The sequence below is a fragment of the Notamacropus eugenii genome, chromosome 2 (assembly GCF_028372415.1).
Source record: "Notamacropus eugenii isolate mMacEug1 chromosome 2, mMacEug1.pri_v2, whole genome shotgun sequence".
NCBI classification, from domain to species: Eukaryota; Metazoa; Chordata; class Mammalia; order Diprotodontia; family Macropodidae; genus Notamacropus; species Notamacropus eugenii.
In genome coordinates this window covers 208,485,585-208,502,453 of record NC_092873.1, presented here as the reverse complement: position 1 = coordinate 208,502,453, position 16,869 = coordinate 208,485,585, and the positions used below count along the sequence as shown (strand labels likewise).

Here is a 16,869-nt window from a genome sequence, read left to right as displayed (position 1 = left end):
ATCAGGATATATCAAAGGTAGGGCTTGAACTCAGATCTTTCTGCCCTTTGAGACCAGCTTTCTATTCACTATACCACATTTCCTCTAAGCCTGAACTTTATAATTAATAGGAGTTCACATTTATATGATATTTTAAAAGTATACTAAGCAATTTCCTCAAAAGAACAGTGCCATTTGGTTAATATAGGTAAGTTCAACCCAATATAATAGATGGAGAAACAGAGGTTTGGGAAGATGAAGTGCTTTTTACCCAAGGACACAAAACTTGTATCAGAGCTGGAACTCTATGACTGCTGCTCTTCATAATCATGGGATGACTATTTTCCCAAATAAGTTACTACTAGAACAAAGTCAGTTCTTTCAAATGATTAATAGAAATATGTACATGTCATAATAAGTGACTCCTCTTACTCTACTTTTTCTTATGTTTTCATCATTCTGAAAGAGTTCCCATCTCAGAAACATAACTGATGAAAGAAAATTAATCTTACCTATTACAACGGCTATGGCCCCAAGTGCCAGTCCCAAAACCAGGATCAGAGGTGCAATGATTAATTTTCCAGCTGAAAAAAAGTCATCATGAAAAAATTATTGTATATTTACACAGCTCTTTTCAACATATTTTTCCATTTTAATCAAATATTAACTTCTGCATTAAATATAACAGAAATGCAGATGAAATACTCTTTTCTTTTAAAGCTTTTAAATAAATCAGGTTGCCACTTCCATTTAGGAAAGAGTTAAAGTGCTTATTTTAGTCCAACAACTTCACACACACATTCACAAAACTTTGTAAATGTGATTCTGTTACAAAGTAATAACTCACTTTGTTTTATGATTAGTGTCCCCTAGGGGCGGAGCCAAGATGGCAGAGAAGAAAGATGCACATACTCTAGCTCTTCCCCCACAGCCCATAAAATACCTGTAAAGAAAGACTCTCAACAAATTCTAGAGCAGCAGAAGCCATAGAATGATGAATTGGAGGAGATTTCCAGCCCAGGGTGAACTGGAAGGCCAACAGGGAAAAGTCTGTGGCACTGGATGTGAAGCAGAATCCAACCCAGCCTTGGGAGGAGGATTGAAGCAAGCTTCGGGGACAGAATTTCTGGCAGCAGCAGCCACGGTTCACAGATCCCTTAACCCACAGGTACCAAAGGCAGCTTCAAAGGTCAGTGAAAGGGTTTTTTCACCTCCATAACAAGGCAGCAGGGTCCTCCCCTAGCCACAGCCCCAAGCTGCATCGGTGGCTGCTGCAGTAGCAGCAGTGGGCAGCAGCAGTCAACATCCATTGTTGGATAAAGACCCTGGAGGAATTGAGCAGCTAATAGGAACCTCAGCCCTGAGTGGTGGCCCCGCCTCCACCTAAATCCCCTAGGGGAATTGAACAGTTGATCTGAATCTCAGCTGGGAGCTGGCCAGGGAGTAAACTCCTCTCCCTTGATTGTGCCACCTTGGGGGTACTGAGATCTTACAGGTCCCCAGAGCATACTCTACCTTGACAAAGGACCCAAAAGTCAAGTAACTGGTTGGGAAAATGCCCAAAAAAGGGAAAAAAATAAGACTATAGAAGGTTACTTTCTGGTGAACAGGTATTCTCTCCCATCCTTTCAGATGAGGAAGAACAATGTTTACCATCAGGGGAAGACATAAAAGTCAAGGCTTCTGCATTCAAAACTGCCAAAATAAATATGCAATGGTTCCAGGCCATGGAAGAGCTCAAAAAGGATTTTGAAAATCAAGTAAGAGAATTGGAGGAAAAATTGGGAAGAGAAATGAGAGTGATGCAAGAAGATCATGAAAAGTGAGTCAACAGCTTGCTAAAGCAGACCCAAAAAAATGCTGAAGAAAATAATACCTTTAAAAATAAGTTAACTCAGTTGGCAAAAGAGGTCCAAAAAGCCAATGAGAAGAAGAATGCTTTAAAAAAAGCAGAATTAGCCAAATGGAAAAGGAGGTTCAAATGCTCACCAAAGAAAATAGTTCTTTAAAAATTAGAATGGAACAGATGGAAGCTAATGACTTTATGAGAAAGCAAAAAATTACAAAACAAAACCAAAAGAATGAAAAAATGGAAGATAATGTGAAATATCTCATTGGAAAAACAACTGACCTGGAAAATAGATTCAAGAGAGACAATTTAAAAATTATAGGACTGCCTGAAAGCCATGATCAAAAAAAAAAGCCTAGATATCATCTTTCATGAAATTATCAAGGAAAATTGCCCAGATATTCTAGAACCAAAGGGCAAAATAAATATTGAAAGAATCCACCAATCACCTCCTGAAAGAGATCCAAAAAGAGAAACTCCTAGGAATATTATAGCCAAATTCCAGAATTCCCTGGTCAAGGAGAAAATATTGCAAGCAGCCAGAAAGAAACAATTCAAGTATTGTGGAAATACAATCAGAATAACACAAGATCTATGAGCTTCTACATTAAGGGATCTAAGGACTTAGAATATGATATTCCAGAAGTCAAAGGAACTAGGATTAAAACTAAGAATCACCTACCCAGAAAAAGTGAGTATAATACTTCAGGGGGAAAAATGGTCATTCAGTGAAATAGAGGACTTTCAAGCATTCTTGATGAAAAGATCAGAGCTGAAAAGAAAATTTGACTTTAAAACATAAGATCAAGAGAAGCATGAAAGGGAAAACAGGAAAGAAAAATCACAAGGGACTTACTAAAGTTGATCTGTTTACATTCCTACATGGAAAGATAATATTTTTAACTTGAAACTTTTCTCAGTATCTGGGTAGTTGGAGGGATTATGCACGCACACACACACACACACACACACACACATATACAGAGAGAGAGAGAGAGAGAGAGAGCACAGAGTGAGTTGAATAGAAAGGGATCATATCTAAAAAGATAAAATTAAGGGGTGAGAGAGGAATATATTGGGAGGAGAAAGGGAGAAACGAAACGGGGCAAATTATCTGTCATAGAAGAGGCAAGAAAAAGCTTTTCCAATGGAGGGGAAAAGGGGGGAGGTGGGAGGGGAAAAGTGAAGCTTATTCTCATCACATTTGGCTAAAGGAAGGAATAACATGCACACTCAATTTGGTATGAAAATCTATCTTATACTACAGGAAAGTAGGGGAAAAGGGTATAAGCAGGGTGGGGGGGATGATGGAAGCGAGGGCAAATGGGAGGAGGGAGGAATTAGAAGTAAACACTCTTGGGGAGGGACAAGGTCAAAAGAGAGAATAGAAGAAATGGGGGGCAGGATAGGATGTAGGGAAATATAGTTAGTCTTACACAGCATGACTATGATGGAAATCATTTGCAAAACTACACATATATAGCCTGTATTGAATTGCTTGCCTTCTCAGTGGGGATGGGTGGGAAGGGAGGAAGGAAGAGAAGTTGGAACTCAAAGTTTTAGGAATAAATGTTGAGAATTGTTTTTGCATACAACTGGGAAATAAGAAATACAGGTAATGGGGAATAGAAATTTATCTTGCCCTACAGGACAAGAGAGAAGATGGGGATAAAGGAAGGGAGGGCACATTGGTAGAAGGGGCAATCAGAATGCATGGCATTTGGGGGATAGGGGAGAGATGGGAGAAAATTTGGAACTCAAAATTTTGTGGAAATGAATGTTGAAAACTTAAAATAAATTGATTAATTAAAAAATATTAGTGTCTCCTTGTGTTTACATTCTTACCAATTCAGCTTTATTTTTTAGCTGGCAAAAGATTAAAAGTGGATTTATACTCACATTCTCCCTAAAAGGTACCAACAGACAACAGCAGAAGAGACAGGAGATTTGAAATGAGTAGTGAAAAAATATAAACATATAGAATACAGATTTAGAACTGAAAGGGATCTCAGACATCACTATATAATAGATTTAGACTTAGAAGGAGCTGTAAAGGTCAGATAGAGCAATGTTTTCATTTTACAGACAAGGAAGTTAAAGCCCAGGTAGGTTGTGGCTTGCCCAAGATATAGATAGTGAGAAGTAGTTTTGGCCCAGCGCCTGAAACTCAAAATCCAGCATGCCATACTGTATTATGTGATTAAATAGAAGAATGAATATTCTCTGCAACCACATTATTAGCTCCAGAAACAGTATTGCTGTTTAGGTGAAAGTCTCATACTGTTTCATACTGTTTCTGGAGCTAATAATGTGGTTGCAGAGAATATTCGTTTTTCTATTTATTTAATCACATAATACAGTGTGGCATGCTATCTATATCTTGGGCAAAGACTTCCTGTTCATATCCTTTGACCATTTATTAACTGGGGAATGACTTTTATTCTTATAAATTTGACTCAGTTCTCTACATACTTTAGAAATGAGGCCTTTATCAGAAACACTGGCTGCAAATTTTTCCCCCAGCTTTTTGCTTCCCTTCTAGTCTTGGTTGCATTGGCTTTGTTTGTGCACAAATTTTTTAATTTAATGTAATCAAGTTATTGTTCTGATTTCTTCTTCACTGGTAATGAATTTACCCTTTTCATTTTTGATACTGGTAATTTGGTTTTCTTTTCCTTTCAAATAAAATTAACCAAAGGTTTATCCATTTTAGTGGTTTCTCATCTGCTTTTGCTGATTAATTCTTTCTCCTCCCTTTTGCTGTGTGAATTCATTTTAAGTTGATGGCCTCTCTTAAGTAAAGCCAATAAGCACTGATTATGCACCTACTATATACTAGACACTGCGCTAAGGTAAGAGGAATGCCACATTTCTTAGGAAGCATTCCATGATTCTAATCTCTGGCAGTAAAAGTCATTTTTCCTTCCCCAGATTTCTTATAACACTTTTCTTGGACTTCCATTTTGTACTTATCTTACTCCTCAGTATATCATAGTGATGTGTGCACTTGTCCTGTTTATGCTATAAGGTCCCCAAGAACAAGATCTATGTTGTTTTGCACCATGTATCCTTAGCACCATGGACAGAGCAAACACATAAATGTTTGATAAAAGAAGTTAAATATTGGCTGCTGAATTTTCAGGAGAAAAGTCTAGAGAGCTCACAAAGGAGTCTATAGATTTTATAACAATAGTATTCTAAGCATCAGTCTTCCCCTTAAACTTCATCTGAAATGGGAAGGCAGCAGGGCATCATGAATAAGATAATGGACTTGAAGTCAAAAGATCTCGGTTTGGGTCCTGCCTCAGACATTTACTTCATGTGCCCCTGGACAAATCTTTTATTAATCTCTTTTAGTCTCAGTTTCCTCATCCATAAAATTATTTATAATATCAATAATAACAGCATATATACTATAGGGTTTTGTGAGAATCAAATGAAAATATGTTTGCAACTGTTAAAGACCCAAATAAATATTATCTATTTAAAAAATATTAGTGTTTTACTTCCTGGATCAAAGAAAATATTAATCACCCGATCATAACTTATGTAAACAGTTGTCTTAATGAAAAAGGCATGGAATTATGAAATTTGAAATGAAATATGTGAAATACCCAGTAGGAAGAAAGGTTAGACTATCAGGTTTTCTTATGTAAAAATTTCTTATGTATTTCTTTGTACTTTTAAGTTTGGGAGTGGGGAATAAACAATAGTGAACTGCTATTGGTACTGAGATTCTACCTTATGGAAAAGACTTGGGAAGAATTTACCCAGCTTGCTTTTGGGAATTCGTTCATCCACTCTGTGATCATGCTTGTTTTGACTAATTAAAATGGGATAGATGTCAAGTTTTGCACTTGGATTAAAAAAATCAGTTTTACAATCAAAATATAGAGGAGGCATGGTTAAACAGTTATTTTCCTCCAAAAGATACAGGGATCTGAGTTTACTGCAAGCTTAATATGCACCAGCAATGTTATATAGCAGCCTAAAAAGCTAATGCAAACTTAGGATTATTAAGAGAAGCATAGCATCCAGAACTAGGGAGGTGATTATTTTGCTGTACTTTATCCTATTAGGTCACATTGGGAGCACTATGCTTAGTTCTGGTTTCTTCAATTTAAGAGTAGAGCCACAGAAGGATAACTAAAATGATGAAGGACCTTGAAGCCATGCCATAATGAGGATTAGTTGGAGAAGGTGGGAATGTTGAACCTCAAGCAGAGAGGGGAAGATATAATAAGTATTTTCAAATAGGCTGTCAATGGAAGAGGGATTGGACTTATACCACTTGGCCCCAGAAGGCAGAACTATTAGCAATGGGTAAAGACTACAAAAGTAAAGTTAGGGGAAAAAATTAGAGATATCCAGAAGTAGAATGGTCTTCCTCAGGAGGCAGTGGGTTTCCCCCATGGACGTCTTCAAGCTAAGGCTAAATGACCACTTGTCAGGTTTATTATAATGAGGACAATTTTGGGAATGTGGATCAGACTAGATTAGACTAGCCATTGATTCTGTGAGATTTTAAAAATAGCTGTAGTTATGACATTCCAAGGTGACTAAGGGGTCTAGAATGGAGGTCAGGTGAGGTTATCAGGTACTTATTTCCAAATGAATTATTTAACATTGTTTATGACAAGCTCCATTCATGTATAAACATATTTCACACATTCCATAATGAGGAGAGCAATACTGACTTTGAAAGGGATGTATGCAAGAAACAAACTCTAAGAAAAAAAAAGCCAGTAATTCTTTCCACATTCTCTAGTAACTTTTATCAAAACACTCTGGATATGTATCATTGACCTTTTACATATCATTTTAGTAAGACAGGTGGAACAGATGTAATTACATTTACTACCTAGTAGTAACATATCATAATTGAAAGAGGACATTGAATAAGAAAACAAAATTAACAAGTAAAACTTCCATAGGAAGTGAAATTTACTATCTTTCTGGAAGTTAGAAGAATAATTCATATCTTTATTCTTCTCAAAATGTTCTTGGAATTCAGATGATCAGAATTGGTGAAAACAGTTTTATGTCTTATTCCAAAGAAGGCACTCCAACCACAATGCCTAATACAAGGTCATTACAAATACAGGGTATCCCAAAAGTCTTAGTATTGCAATTAATTAATAGCTTAAAACTGAACTGAAACACCAAAAGTCAATTACTGAATCAACGCTTTTAAGCTATTAAAGCTTAATATAGCATTAGGACTTTTGGGACACCCTGTAAAATCAATTACTTAGTCAACCTCCATAGCCAGCCTGAAAATGAAAACTACTCCATAGTATACTTAACAACATATTTTAAAAAACACACCTATTCTACATATAAATGTGGGTCATACCAGCAAAGGATTGCTAAATACAGCTGTTAAATAACATTTTTTTCAACAGTTATTATTCAAATGATACTTTTTCAACAAGTAAACTAGACCTTACACTACATAAATCATAACAAAGTATTACAGAATGTCAATGTAGAAGGGACCTCAGATACAATTTAGTCCAATCCATACCTGAATAAGGACTCCATCTATAGTATTTCAGTTTAATTTTGACATTTAATAAGTGCTTACTACATGGCAAGGTTCTGATGCAGGCACTGTGTATACAGAGACAAACACAAAAAAACCCTTCCCTTCGAAGAGCTTGCATTGTACTGGTGGGATCTGGCATGTAAATAATGTTTTTAAAAAAGTAATTTGAGGAGAGAGAAAACATTAACAATAGTGGGATCAGGAAGGGCTTTACATCGGAGGTAGCACTCAAAGGAAGTTAGGGATTCGGTGGTGGAAAAAAATGAACAAGAAACATTCCAGGCATTAATTGATGGCAGATGGGATATCAAGTTCAGGAAGTACCTAGTAATAAAGGTTAGCTGGAATATAGAGCATAGGGAGGAGAGGAGGATAATAAGAATACAACTAGAAGAGTAGGCTGCAGCCAGGCTGTGGAGGGTTTTAAAGGCCATACAGAAGTTTCTAAAGGAAACAGGACATCTAGGAGAAAAAAAGATGGGAACCTTGAGGGAAAAGGGACTCCATTATCAAGGAATATGTAATGCAGGAGAAGAAAGAAAGTCTGAAAAGCTCTAGGTTTTTGGAGAGCAGATCTGAAAGGTTCAGGGAAAGGACAGTCAGGAATCCCGGGACTAAAATTTCACAGTTGTTAGCTCCTGAGGGATGGTAAGCTCTCAAGAATGAAATTCTGAAGATGTAAAGATAAACAATTTTATGAGGAAAAAAAGGGATATCTAAGACCAATGTGAATGGACAGGGAAATCTTCCACCAACTTAAAATTTTCAAAGTATGTCACAGAATCTCAGAGTTGGAAGCGAGCTCAGTGGCCTTCTACTTCAACAAATATCCAAACAAAAATAGCCTCTACAACATATCTGATGAGTAGTCATCCCAGTTTTTGTTTGAAGACCTCCAATGAGTGGGAAACTTAGGAACTTCCCAGGCAGCCTGAGCAGTTCTAACTGTGAAGTTTTTCTTTACTAATCAAAACATACTTCATTTTGACTTTTAGCTATTATTTCTAGTTTTGCCATCAAGGGCCCAAGCAAAAGCACTTCTAGCTCTCTTCTTTTTGATAACACTTCAGAGACTTGCACACACAGCATCATGACCTCCCCACATCTTCATTTCTCCAGGATAAATATTCATGTATTCTTCCTATATCATGAAAGCTATCTCTAATTTGGTACATTCAGGCTGTTATCCAGTTTATAAATTTCCTTTCTAAAATGGCAGAGTGCATTCTTTTCAATGTTATGCTTGTGCCCAAATGAACTTTTATATACAGCTATTCCTTGTCATTGACAGAAAAAAAAAAGGAAATATAATGCAAATCATAGCAAAACTTGCATTGCTTGTAGGTTCAAAGGGAAACACACACACACACACACACGCACGCACGCATGCACACAGGCTAGAAAGCTTTAGAACTAACTTGCTAAGTATAATATGTAGTTAAAAAATATAAGCTATTCATATCAGGGATTCAGTTTCATATAAAATCCTTTTCTCTTCTTATTTGTACATGGGATTTATATTTGCTTGTATTTGTTAAATTCAGAATAACAAAAAAACTGAACATTAAAAAAATTCTTGAATTTCATATTTTCTAGAAGCAATCTTTCATCCTTTGTTATTTAGTTGGCAGCCCTTGTGGCCAACTCCTGTGGCAAGTTGCTGTAGCAACTGCTTATTTGCCACACCTGTTCTGTTCTGAGGGCTTAGTCATGGGGATCTTCATAGCAAGGCTTCACCTATTAATAGAAGGCTTCCTGTCTTGTTATATGACATTGACATTGAGTTAGCTACTTCTGACTGGCAACTGGCAGATTCTTTCTAAAGCCTTTGTGAAGTTGTCCACAGCTGTGAATTTTAAGCTGAATTCAAATATGAATTATTTCTCACTTCTTCCTGCTTGTCTTTTCTTTCCACCAAGAAACTTCACGTTGATTCCCATCTTGATTCTTTATTGGTCACAACATTCTATAATCACCAGGGGGTAACCAATGAAGCTTTACCTGCTTATGCCAGTTTTTACAGTGGTTTTACTACCTTTTCTTCCCATGTGACAACGGACTAGCTGCTTCTGATTAGTATTTAGGAGGTCCTATCCCAAAGCTCTAGTGTAAAATGAAATGCTTGGGGACCTATGTTCTTGTTCGAGTGACATACTATTACTGCTCAAAGAACACTTTTGAAATTGTTCTCAGAGCCTGCAGCACATTCTTCAGAATATCTTTTATTTTTTGAGGGGAGATTTGATTTTGGGGAACAATTCTTGGGGTCAAGTCACTAATCATAGAAGTTGAGAACAAGCTGAGCAATGAGAAACTGGTTGAAGGAACTGAAGATATTTAGCCGGGAGATGAGAAGACTCGAGGAAGACATGATAGCTGCCTTTTAAGTATTTGAAGGACTGCCATGTGGACAAGAGATTAGATTTGGTTTTTCTGGTCAAAAGACAGAACCAAGAATGGTGAGTGGAAATTGTAAACAGGCAAATTTAGGTCTGATATCAGGAAAAATTTACTAACAATTAGAGCTAACAGTGGCATGGGCTGCCTCAAGAAGCTGTAAGCTCCCCTTCCTTGGAAATCTTTAAACAAAAGCTGGATGATCATTTATTGGGTCTGTCACAATGGAGATTTCTTTGGTGTGTGTGTTGATTTATTTTTTTAAATTACTTTTTATTTTTTTTTATTAAATATCTTTCAATTACATGTAAAAATTTCAACAATCATTTTAAAAAATTTTGAGCTCCAAATTCTCTCCCTCCCTACTGCACCTCCTTCCTCTTTGAGAAGGCAAGCAGTTTGATTTCAGTTCTACACAGTTTCACATTTGCCATGTTGCAAAAGAAAACAAACAAAACAATAAACATAAATAATTCTTTCAAAGTTTGCTTCAATATTCATTCAGAGTTCATTAATTCTCTTTCTAGAGGTGAACAGGATTTTTCACCATGAGTCATTTGGAATTGTCTTGGATCATTATTTTGATTACAGTAGCTAACTCTTTCACACTTGAGCACTGTACAGTAATTGCTGCCACTGTGCACAGTGTTCTCCTGGTTCTTCCAACTTCACTTTGCAACAGTTGACATGTCTTCCCAGGTTTTTCTGAACCCATCCTGCTCATCATTTCTTATACCAAATCGTATTCCATCACATTCATATACCACTACTTGTTCAGCCGTTCCCCAATTGATGGACATCTCCTTGATTTCCAGTTCTTTGCCACCACAAAGAGCTGCTATAAATATTTTTGTACAAACAGGTCCTTTTCACTTTTCTTTAATCACTTTAGGATACAGATCTACTAGTGGTATTTCTGGGTCAAAGGCATGGCACAGTTTTATAGACCCTTAGGCATATTTCCAAATGTTGAGTCCTTAGCATAGTTTCTGGTATATTGCAGGGACTTAAAAATACTTATTGATAAAAATGTCAATTTCACTGTTTTATAATTATACCTCTTAGGCTCTTTTCCTATAGCAACACTGAGTCATAGATATCCAGTAAACAAGAAAAGAAACTTTACCAGGTACCAATTTGTTCTAATCCCAAAACTGATTCTTTAGATCACATTTTTTATATTACCTTTTTATCCATCAATTTTTTATTTTAGTTCAACAAGCATAGATTGAACTTCTACTTTGGACAAGGGACTTACTATTCTTTATTTGAAACAAAACTGCTTTGAAAGACAAGGTGTAGTGAGATCAAGAAAAAGGAAAGGAGAGTACCGATTATGGAAGAAATATGTAGTCATCAATATACAGTAACTGTTATTGTTCTGTAAAGCTTGTTGAAAAATAGAACTTTCCTGAGTTGCAGACCTAAAGAATAAGAATACTTAAGCAAATCAACTTAAGGGAGGAAAAACCCACTCACTTTCAAATATAATTATAGTATTTCAAAGCATAGACACATATATGTATACACACACAAATATGAGAATATGTAAATATGCACATGTATTCATAAAATCCCAGGTCCAGTCTCCATCCCTATATGTTTTTATATACCATCACTTTGAAATACACAGTTACACTATATCAACACATACATGCATATTTGTATTATATATGTATATAGATCTATATAGCAGCCAGGTGACACAGTGGATAGAGTACTGGACCTGGAGTCAGGAAGACTCATCTTCATGAGTTCAACCCGCCTCAGATACTTACTAGCCGTGTGACCCTGGGAAAGTCACTTAACACTGTTTGCTTCAGTTTCCTCATCTGTAAAATGAGTTGTCTAAGGAAGTAGCAAACCACTTCATTATCTTTGACAAGAAAACCCCAAATGCGGTCACAGAGATCTGACACAGCTGAAAAGACTGAATAACAACAAAAGGGAAGCAGTTTAACATTATATGTATGTGACTAGCTAAGTTACAGATTCACTTTTTTCTCCTTAGTTTTCAGATACCAAAGAAGACTTTGTAATTCTGGTGTTGAAGATTATTTCTTAGAGCTCAATTACAATATATTAGCCCTTTCGTATCCTCAATGGCACCATTTCCTATACTGTCAAGTACAGGCACTGATTCTATTTTCAGGTAATAGAGAGATAAGTATACAACACTGTCCATTTTTGAAAGTTTAATGACATGACAGTGATAAAGATTAGGAGGAGAAATTCAGAGCTTCTTATTATTATCTCACTGTACTTATATACCAGACTAAACTATTAATTGCACCTTTTGTAGACTAAAAAAATAAATTGGTTAAATACCATTTAAAATACATCAAGTAAGACAAAAGCTTTACACTCAAGGGACTTATCTCCTTTGCAGGGAGACAAAACTAATATGCAGAAATAAATTAGGAAATAATTATTGTTAAACTGCATGTTTTGGCTTTAATTGTTTTTTTTTTTTGGTTGGGGGAGGCAATTGGGGTTAAGTAACTTGCCCAGGGTCACACAGCTAGTAAGTGTATCAGGCCAAATTTGAACTCAGTCCCTCTTGACTCCAGGGCTGGTTGTCTATTTACTGCACCATGTGTCTGCCCCAGCTTTGGTTAGTTGAAAGGAGAAGAACTGTTAAAATCAGAAAAGGCTTTAAGGAGAATAGACAATTTCGGCAGAAGGAAAAACTATAAACAAAGCAGAGAGATAAATATAGTATCAGCAGCAACTACTATTATAACACCTACATAGCACTTTAAGGTTTACAACTCTTTTACCATAGCAATCTTGTTTTTGAGGCATAGGAAGCAGATCAGCCCAACAGCGATGAAGGACACATTTTTATAGTGGCAAAAGATTAACATGAGGTCAGACTGTAGAGGTGCTTCAAAGTTAGGTGGGGAGTTTGGAACTGAATTGATATATAAATTCTGGAGCAGAGAAATGATATGATGAAAGTGGAATTTTAGCAAGATTAATCTAACAACAGGAGGTACCATAGATTTGAGAGGAAATTTACCTGAAATGAAGCAAGATTCTCTAGGAATTAGTGAGTTCTCAGTCCATACAGGTTTTAGAATACAGACTAGATAATCACTTCTTTAAAGTGTTATAGGGCATTCATTCTTCAGAGAAGGGTGGAATCAGAGTAGGGGTTCTTAACCCTTTTTATTTGTGGTCTAAGACTATGGAAACTTTCTGATAATAACGTTTGTTTCCTACATTCATACTTGAAGGAAATGCTACATTGTCAGTTAAAAGATTAGTGAAAATATAGATGTAATTTTCCCCCCATTCAAGTTCATGGGTTCCCTAAATTAGATAATCTCTAGTATTTGTTCTAATTTAGTGATTCCAGGACTGTATCCTATCTGGCTCTCAAATATCCTCAGATCATGCAATTTGGCTCTTTAGTGACATGATGTCATTGGTTATTTCTCTAGATACCTGCAATCATTTTCCTCTTTCTATAACTCATCTCATGAGTCATCATTTATTGAAAATTCATCCCCAAGCCTATATCCTTCAGAAAACCAATCCAGGTTAGGTGGATTCAGCAATACTGTTTCTCAACCACTTGAGAGAATAAAAATTAGATAATAAGCTAAATGCTAGGCTCACAAGTCCAGCTTGTTGCTTGTGTCTTTTGTGCATTTTGCTTACTGAAAAGCACATTGGGGATGCTCAATTAAGCAAATAAAGAAACCCAAATGCACATTTTAATTGACTTTTGTTGGAATACACAGCTAACGAAGGTCTTTCCTGTTTGAATAGGTCTTCCCAAACACAGAAATTCCCTACTTAAAAAGAAAAATCCATCCGCATGTGACTAAGAAAATTATATTATAGTTGTCTTATGAAACAATAATTTGGTAGAACTGTAAGGCAGAGATGAGGCATGTGAAAAGGAAGAAACATATAGAAACATATCTCTGAGATTTTTACAAATTCTGAGATTCTGTTGCATCTTCAGGATATACATCCTTTGCAGATATGTTGCCTATAAAGGATTTACAAATAAATCCACATTCCAGTGATGAAAGTTGGTATTGTTACCTCATTTAAGAATACAAAGTAATTGGTTTTTTAAAAAAAGTTGTTATAAAATTAGAAAGGCAGAGAAAATGTCAAAGAAAACATTTCCTAGGTTTTTAGAAACACTATGTAAAAGTTCCACAAATACTCTAAAATATTCTAAAAATAGTAAGTACTTGATTTATAGATTTTGCTGTTTAACAAAAGCAAAAAAAATTTTTCTTTTTTAATCTTCTGTTCATTTGAAAACGATGACTATTGAACAAGAGTGGCATGAAGAGAGAGTCTGATAGTATATACGGAGAAAAACAAAAAAAAATGCAACTGGGACAAAATCCTGATCACAAAACCAAATTATAGTTTTTAAGAAGCCACTTTCTTTCCCCATAAAGAATATTTGGTGGAAATACCACCTTACTTTCTGAAAGACATCAATTCATTCAGATGCTGCACATGCCCACAAAGAAAAGTTTAAAAGGTTAGTGCTTGAGATAAAATTGGGTGCGGTGTAGACTTCAAATTAACTACTTGTTTGTGTGTAGGAAAGAGAAAATAGTCTAACTGAAACAATGGAGGTAGGGCTGCCAAAGCAAATTATATAAATTCATTTGAATTTCCATTTCATTTTCTAGCCCACATATTTGAGACAATATTTAAACTGCTTGTTCCATGTGATAGACTTTTGAAAAACCATATTATACACTTACCACATACTGAGCCTCGCACTAATCTCCTTAAATGCGGTCTCTCAGGGAGGTAGCGATATTTGCATCCAAATATACTGAGGTTTGATGTGTGGTCTCCAAAGAATCGGAGCTGGCGATATCTCTCCCCACAGCGGTAACAGAAATTAGTGTTACATTGGGAACAGGTCATGTGGTCACATCCTTCTGTTCTCTGGATGTGGATCTTTATCAGCAAAATAGAAGAAAAAGAGGGAAGGAAATTATTAAAAGACTGATTAAATTAAAATCTAGTAATGATCTGAAAAAAGTTAACTGTAAGTTTGATATAAAAAGCATCTATCAATAAATTTTATAGTATGCCCATTTACTCTCAGAGCCTCAAGCAGTTTTTCTCTTTCATATATATATGCATACACACATAGACATATATGCACACACATATATATGTATTTATGATAAAATCAAAACTGCATCATTAATATTTTCTCCATTAAGTCTAGACAACCAAAAAAAACAATAGATCAAGCTCTCATTTGTAGCACTTGCTGATGTCTGAGGTGTAAATGCTTACAATGAAAATTTTACATTTGGTCTGAAGTTTGGAAGAGAGGAGGTTCTTAGAGGAAAGATAATTAGTATAATATTGGACATGTTGAGCTTAAGATGTCTATGGGCCATCCAGTTTGAGATGACTAATAAGCAGGTGGAGATATAAGACTGGAAGCCAGGATAGAAGTTAGGGCTAGATAAAGCTACCTGAGATCATTTGCATAGAGATGAGAATTGAATCTTTGGAAGCTGATAAGATGACCCAGTGAGATAGTATAGAGGGAAAAGAGAAGAGAACCTAGAACAAAGCCTTGGGATGTACCAAGATTTAATGAGAAGATCTAGCAAAGGAGACTAAGGAGTGATCAGACAAGTAAGAAAACTAGGAGAAAGGATAAGAACCAGGAATGCTCCCTATTCCTGAAGTGCTCTCCCTCATTACTTCTGCCCTTAGCATCCCTAGGTTTGCTTAAGGATCCACTCAGGTGCAGCTTCTTCCATGAGGCCTTTCCTGATCTCTTCTGGCCACCTCCTCACTCCCCCAGCCCTACCACAGAACGTGAGCCCCATGAAAGCCACTCAAGGCGATGGAACACAAACCAGAGTGAGGAAGATAACAGTTCAAATCCAGGCTCAGATACTAACTATCACCCTGGGCTAAGCAATTAGCTGCCCATTTCCTCCTTTGTAATATGAACATAACAAAAACATCTCTTTATCAGGGTTGTTGTGAAGATCAAATAAAATAATATGTGTAAAGCACTTTGCCCACTATGATTATTTCCATTACTGTGCGAGTATCCCCAGTACCTAGTATATTATTATAATTATAGCTAACACTTATGTGGCACGTTGATGTTTGCCAAGTGCTTCATATATTATCTCATTTGATCAGAGTAGTTTCCATATAATTTATTATACCTTTTTTTAAAGCTTTTTATTTTTTAGCATTTATTACAAAACTCAACATACTCTTCAGGGGTGGGTTCTGCACCCTCGATGCCCCATGTGGCCCTCTAGGCCTTCAAGTGCAGTCCTTTGACTGAATCCAAACTTCCCAGAACAAATTCCTTTAATAAAAAGTTTAGATTCAAAGGACTGCACTTGAGGACCTAGAGGGCAATAAGTGACCTTGAGACTGCAGGTTCACCATCCCTGCTCTTGGTTAAAGCATAACTGATATTCTTATAATAAATTATCAATTTATATTATTGATAATATAAATAAATATATATTTATGTAAAGTTACCTGTTTTTGTTTAGCACATGCCTAGCATATATAAAGGCTTGTTCCTTTCCTTTTTCCCTCACTTACGTTTACTTTCTATACATATTTTAAAAGTAAGAGTTAGTTGATATATTCCTTATGTAGCCAACTGATTTATTTGGACTGCTTCATTATTTTCATCCTTAATCACTTTTGTCTTCATTATTTCTTTCTTGCATATGCCCATCACTTCTGAACAGTGCTTCTCTCAGCGAAATCTTACCTTAGGGAACCCCAACCATCCCTTCTTCTCCCAGGGTCTTGGCAACAGACATGTCATACTTTGCCTGGATTTCCCCTCTTTGTCTATCAAAAATTTTTATATGGCAAGATCACTTCCTCTTAAGTTTACTTTCATTTCTCCTTTGGCAACAATTATTCTGGAATTATATCCAGGAGTCCCTGTCATAGCTTCTAAACTGAAGGACAAAAGCATCAAGAAAGACAAGAACTGACCAGCAGCTCTGCTTTTGCTTTGTTTTTAGCAGAAATTAGTAACTGATGTTTAGATAGTGAGATTCCCTATTAGCAATGTCCTTTCTAATTCTCTGTCTTC

The 16,869-nt window shown here is 36.1% G+C and overlaps 1 protein-coding gene across 1 annotated transcript in view; it reads right to left on the bottom strand.

Annotated features, from left to right (window-relative positions):
• The window catches only part of RNF217 (ring finger protein 217), a 146,839-nt gene that overhangs the window by 12,637 nt on the left and 117,333 nt on the right, over positions 1 to 16,869 (bottom strand). Inside the window, exons 4-5 of the mRNA XM_072643213.1 lie at positions 14,519 to 14,720; positions 492 to 563 (exon numbers count right to left, since the gene is read on the bottom strand). Of these exons, the coding sequence (XP_072499314.1) occupies positions 492 to 563; positions 14,519 to 14,720 (274 nt within the window). The remainder of the gene's footprint in view (positions 1 to 491; positions 564 to 14,518; positions 14,721 to 16,869) is intronic.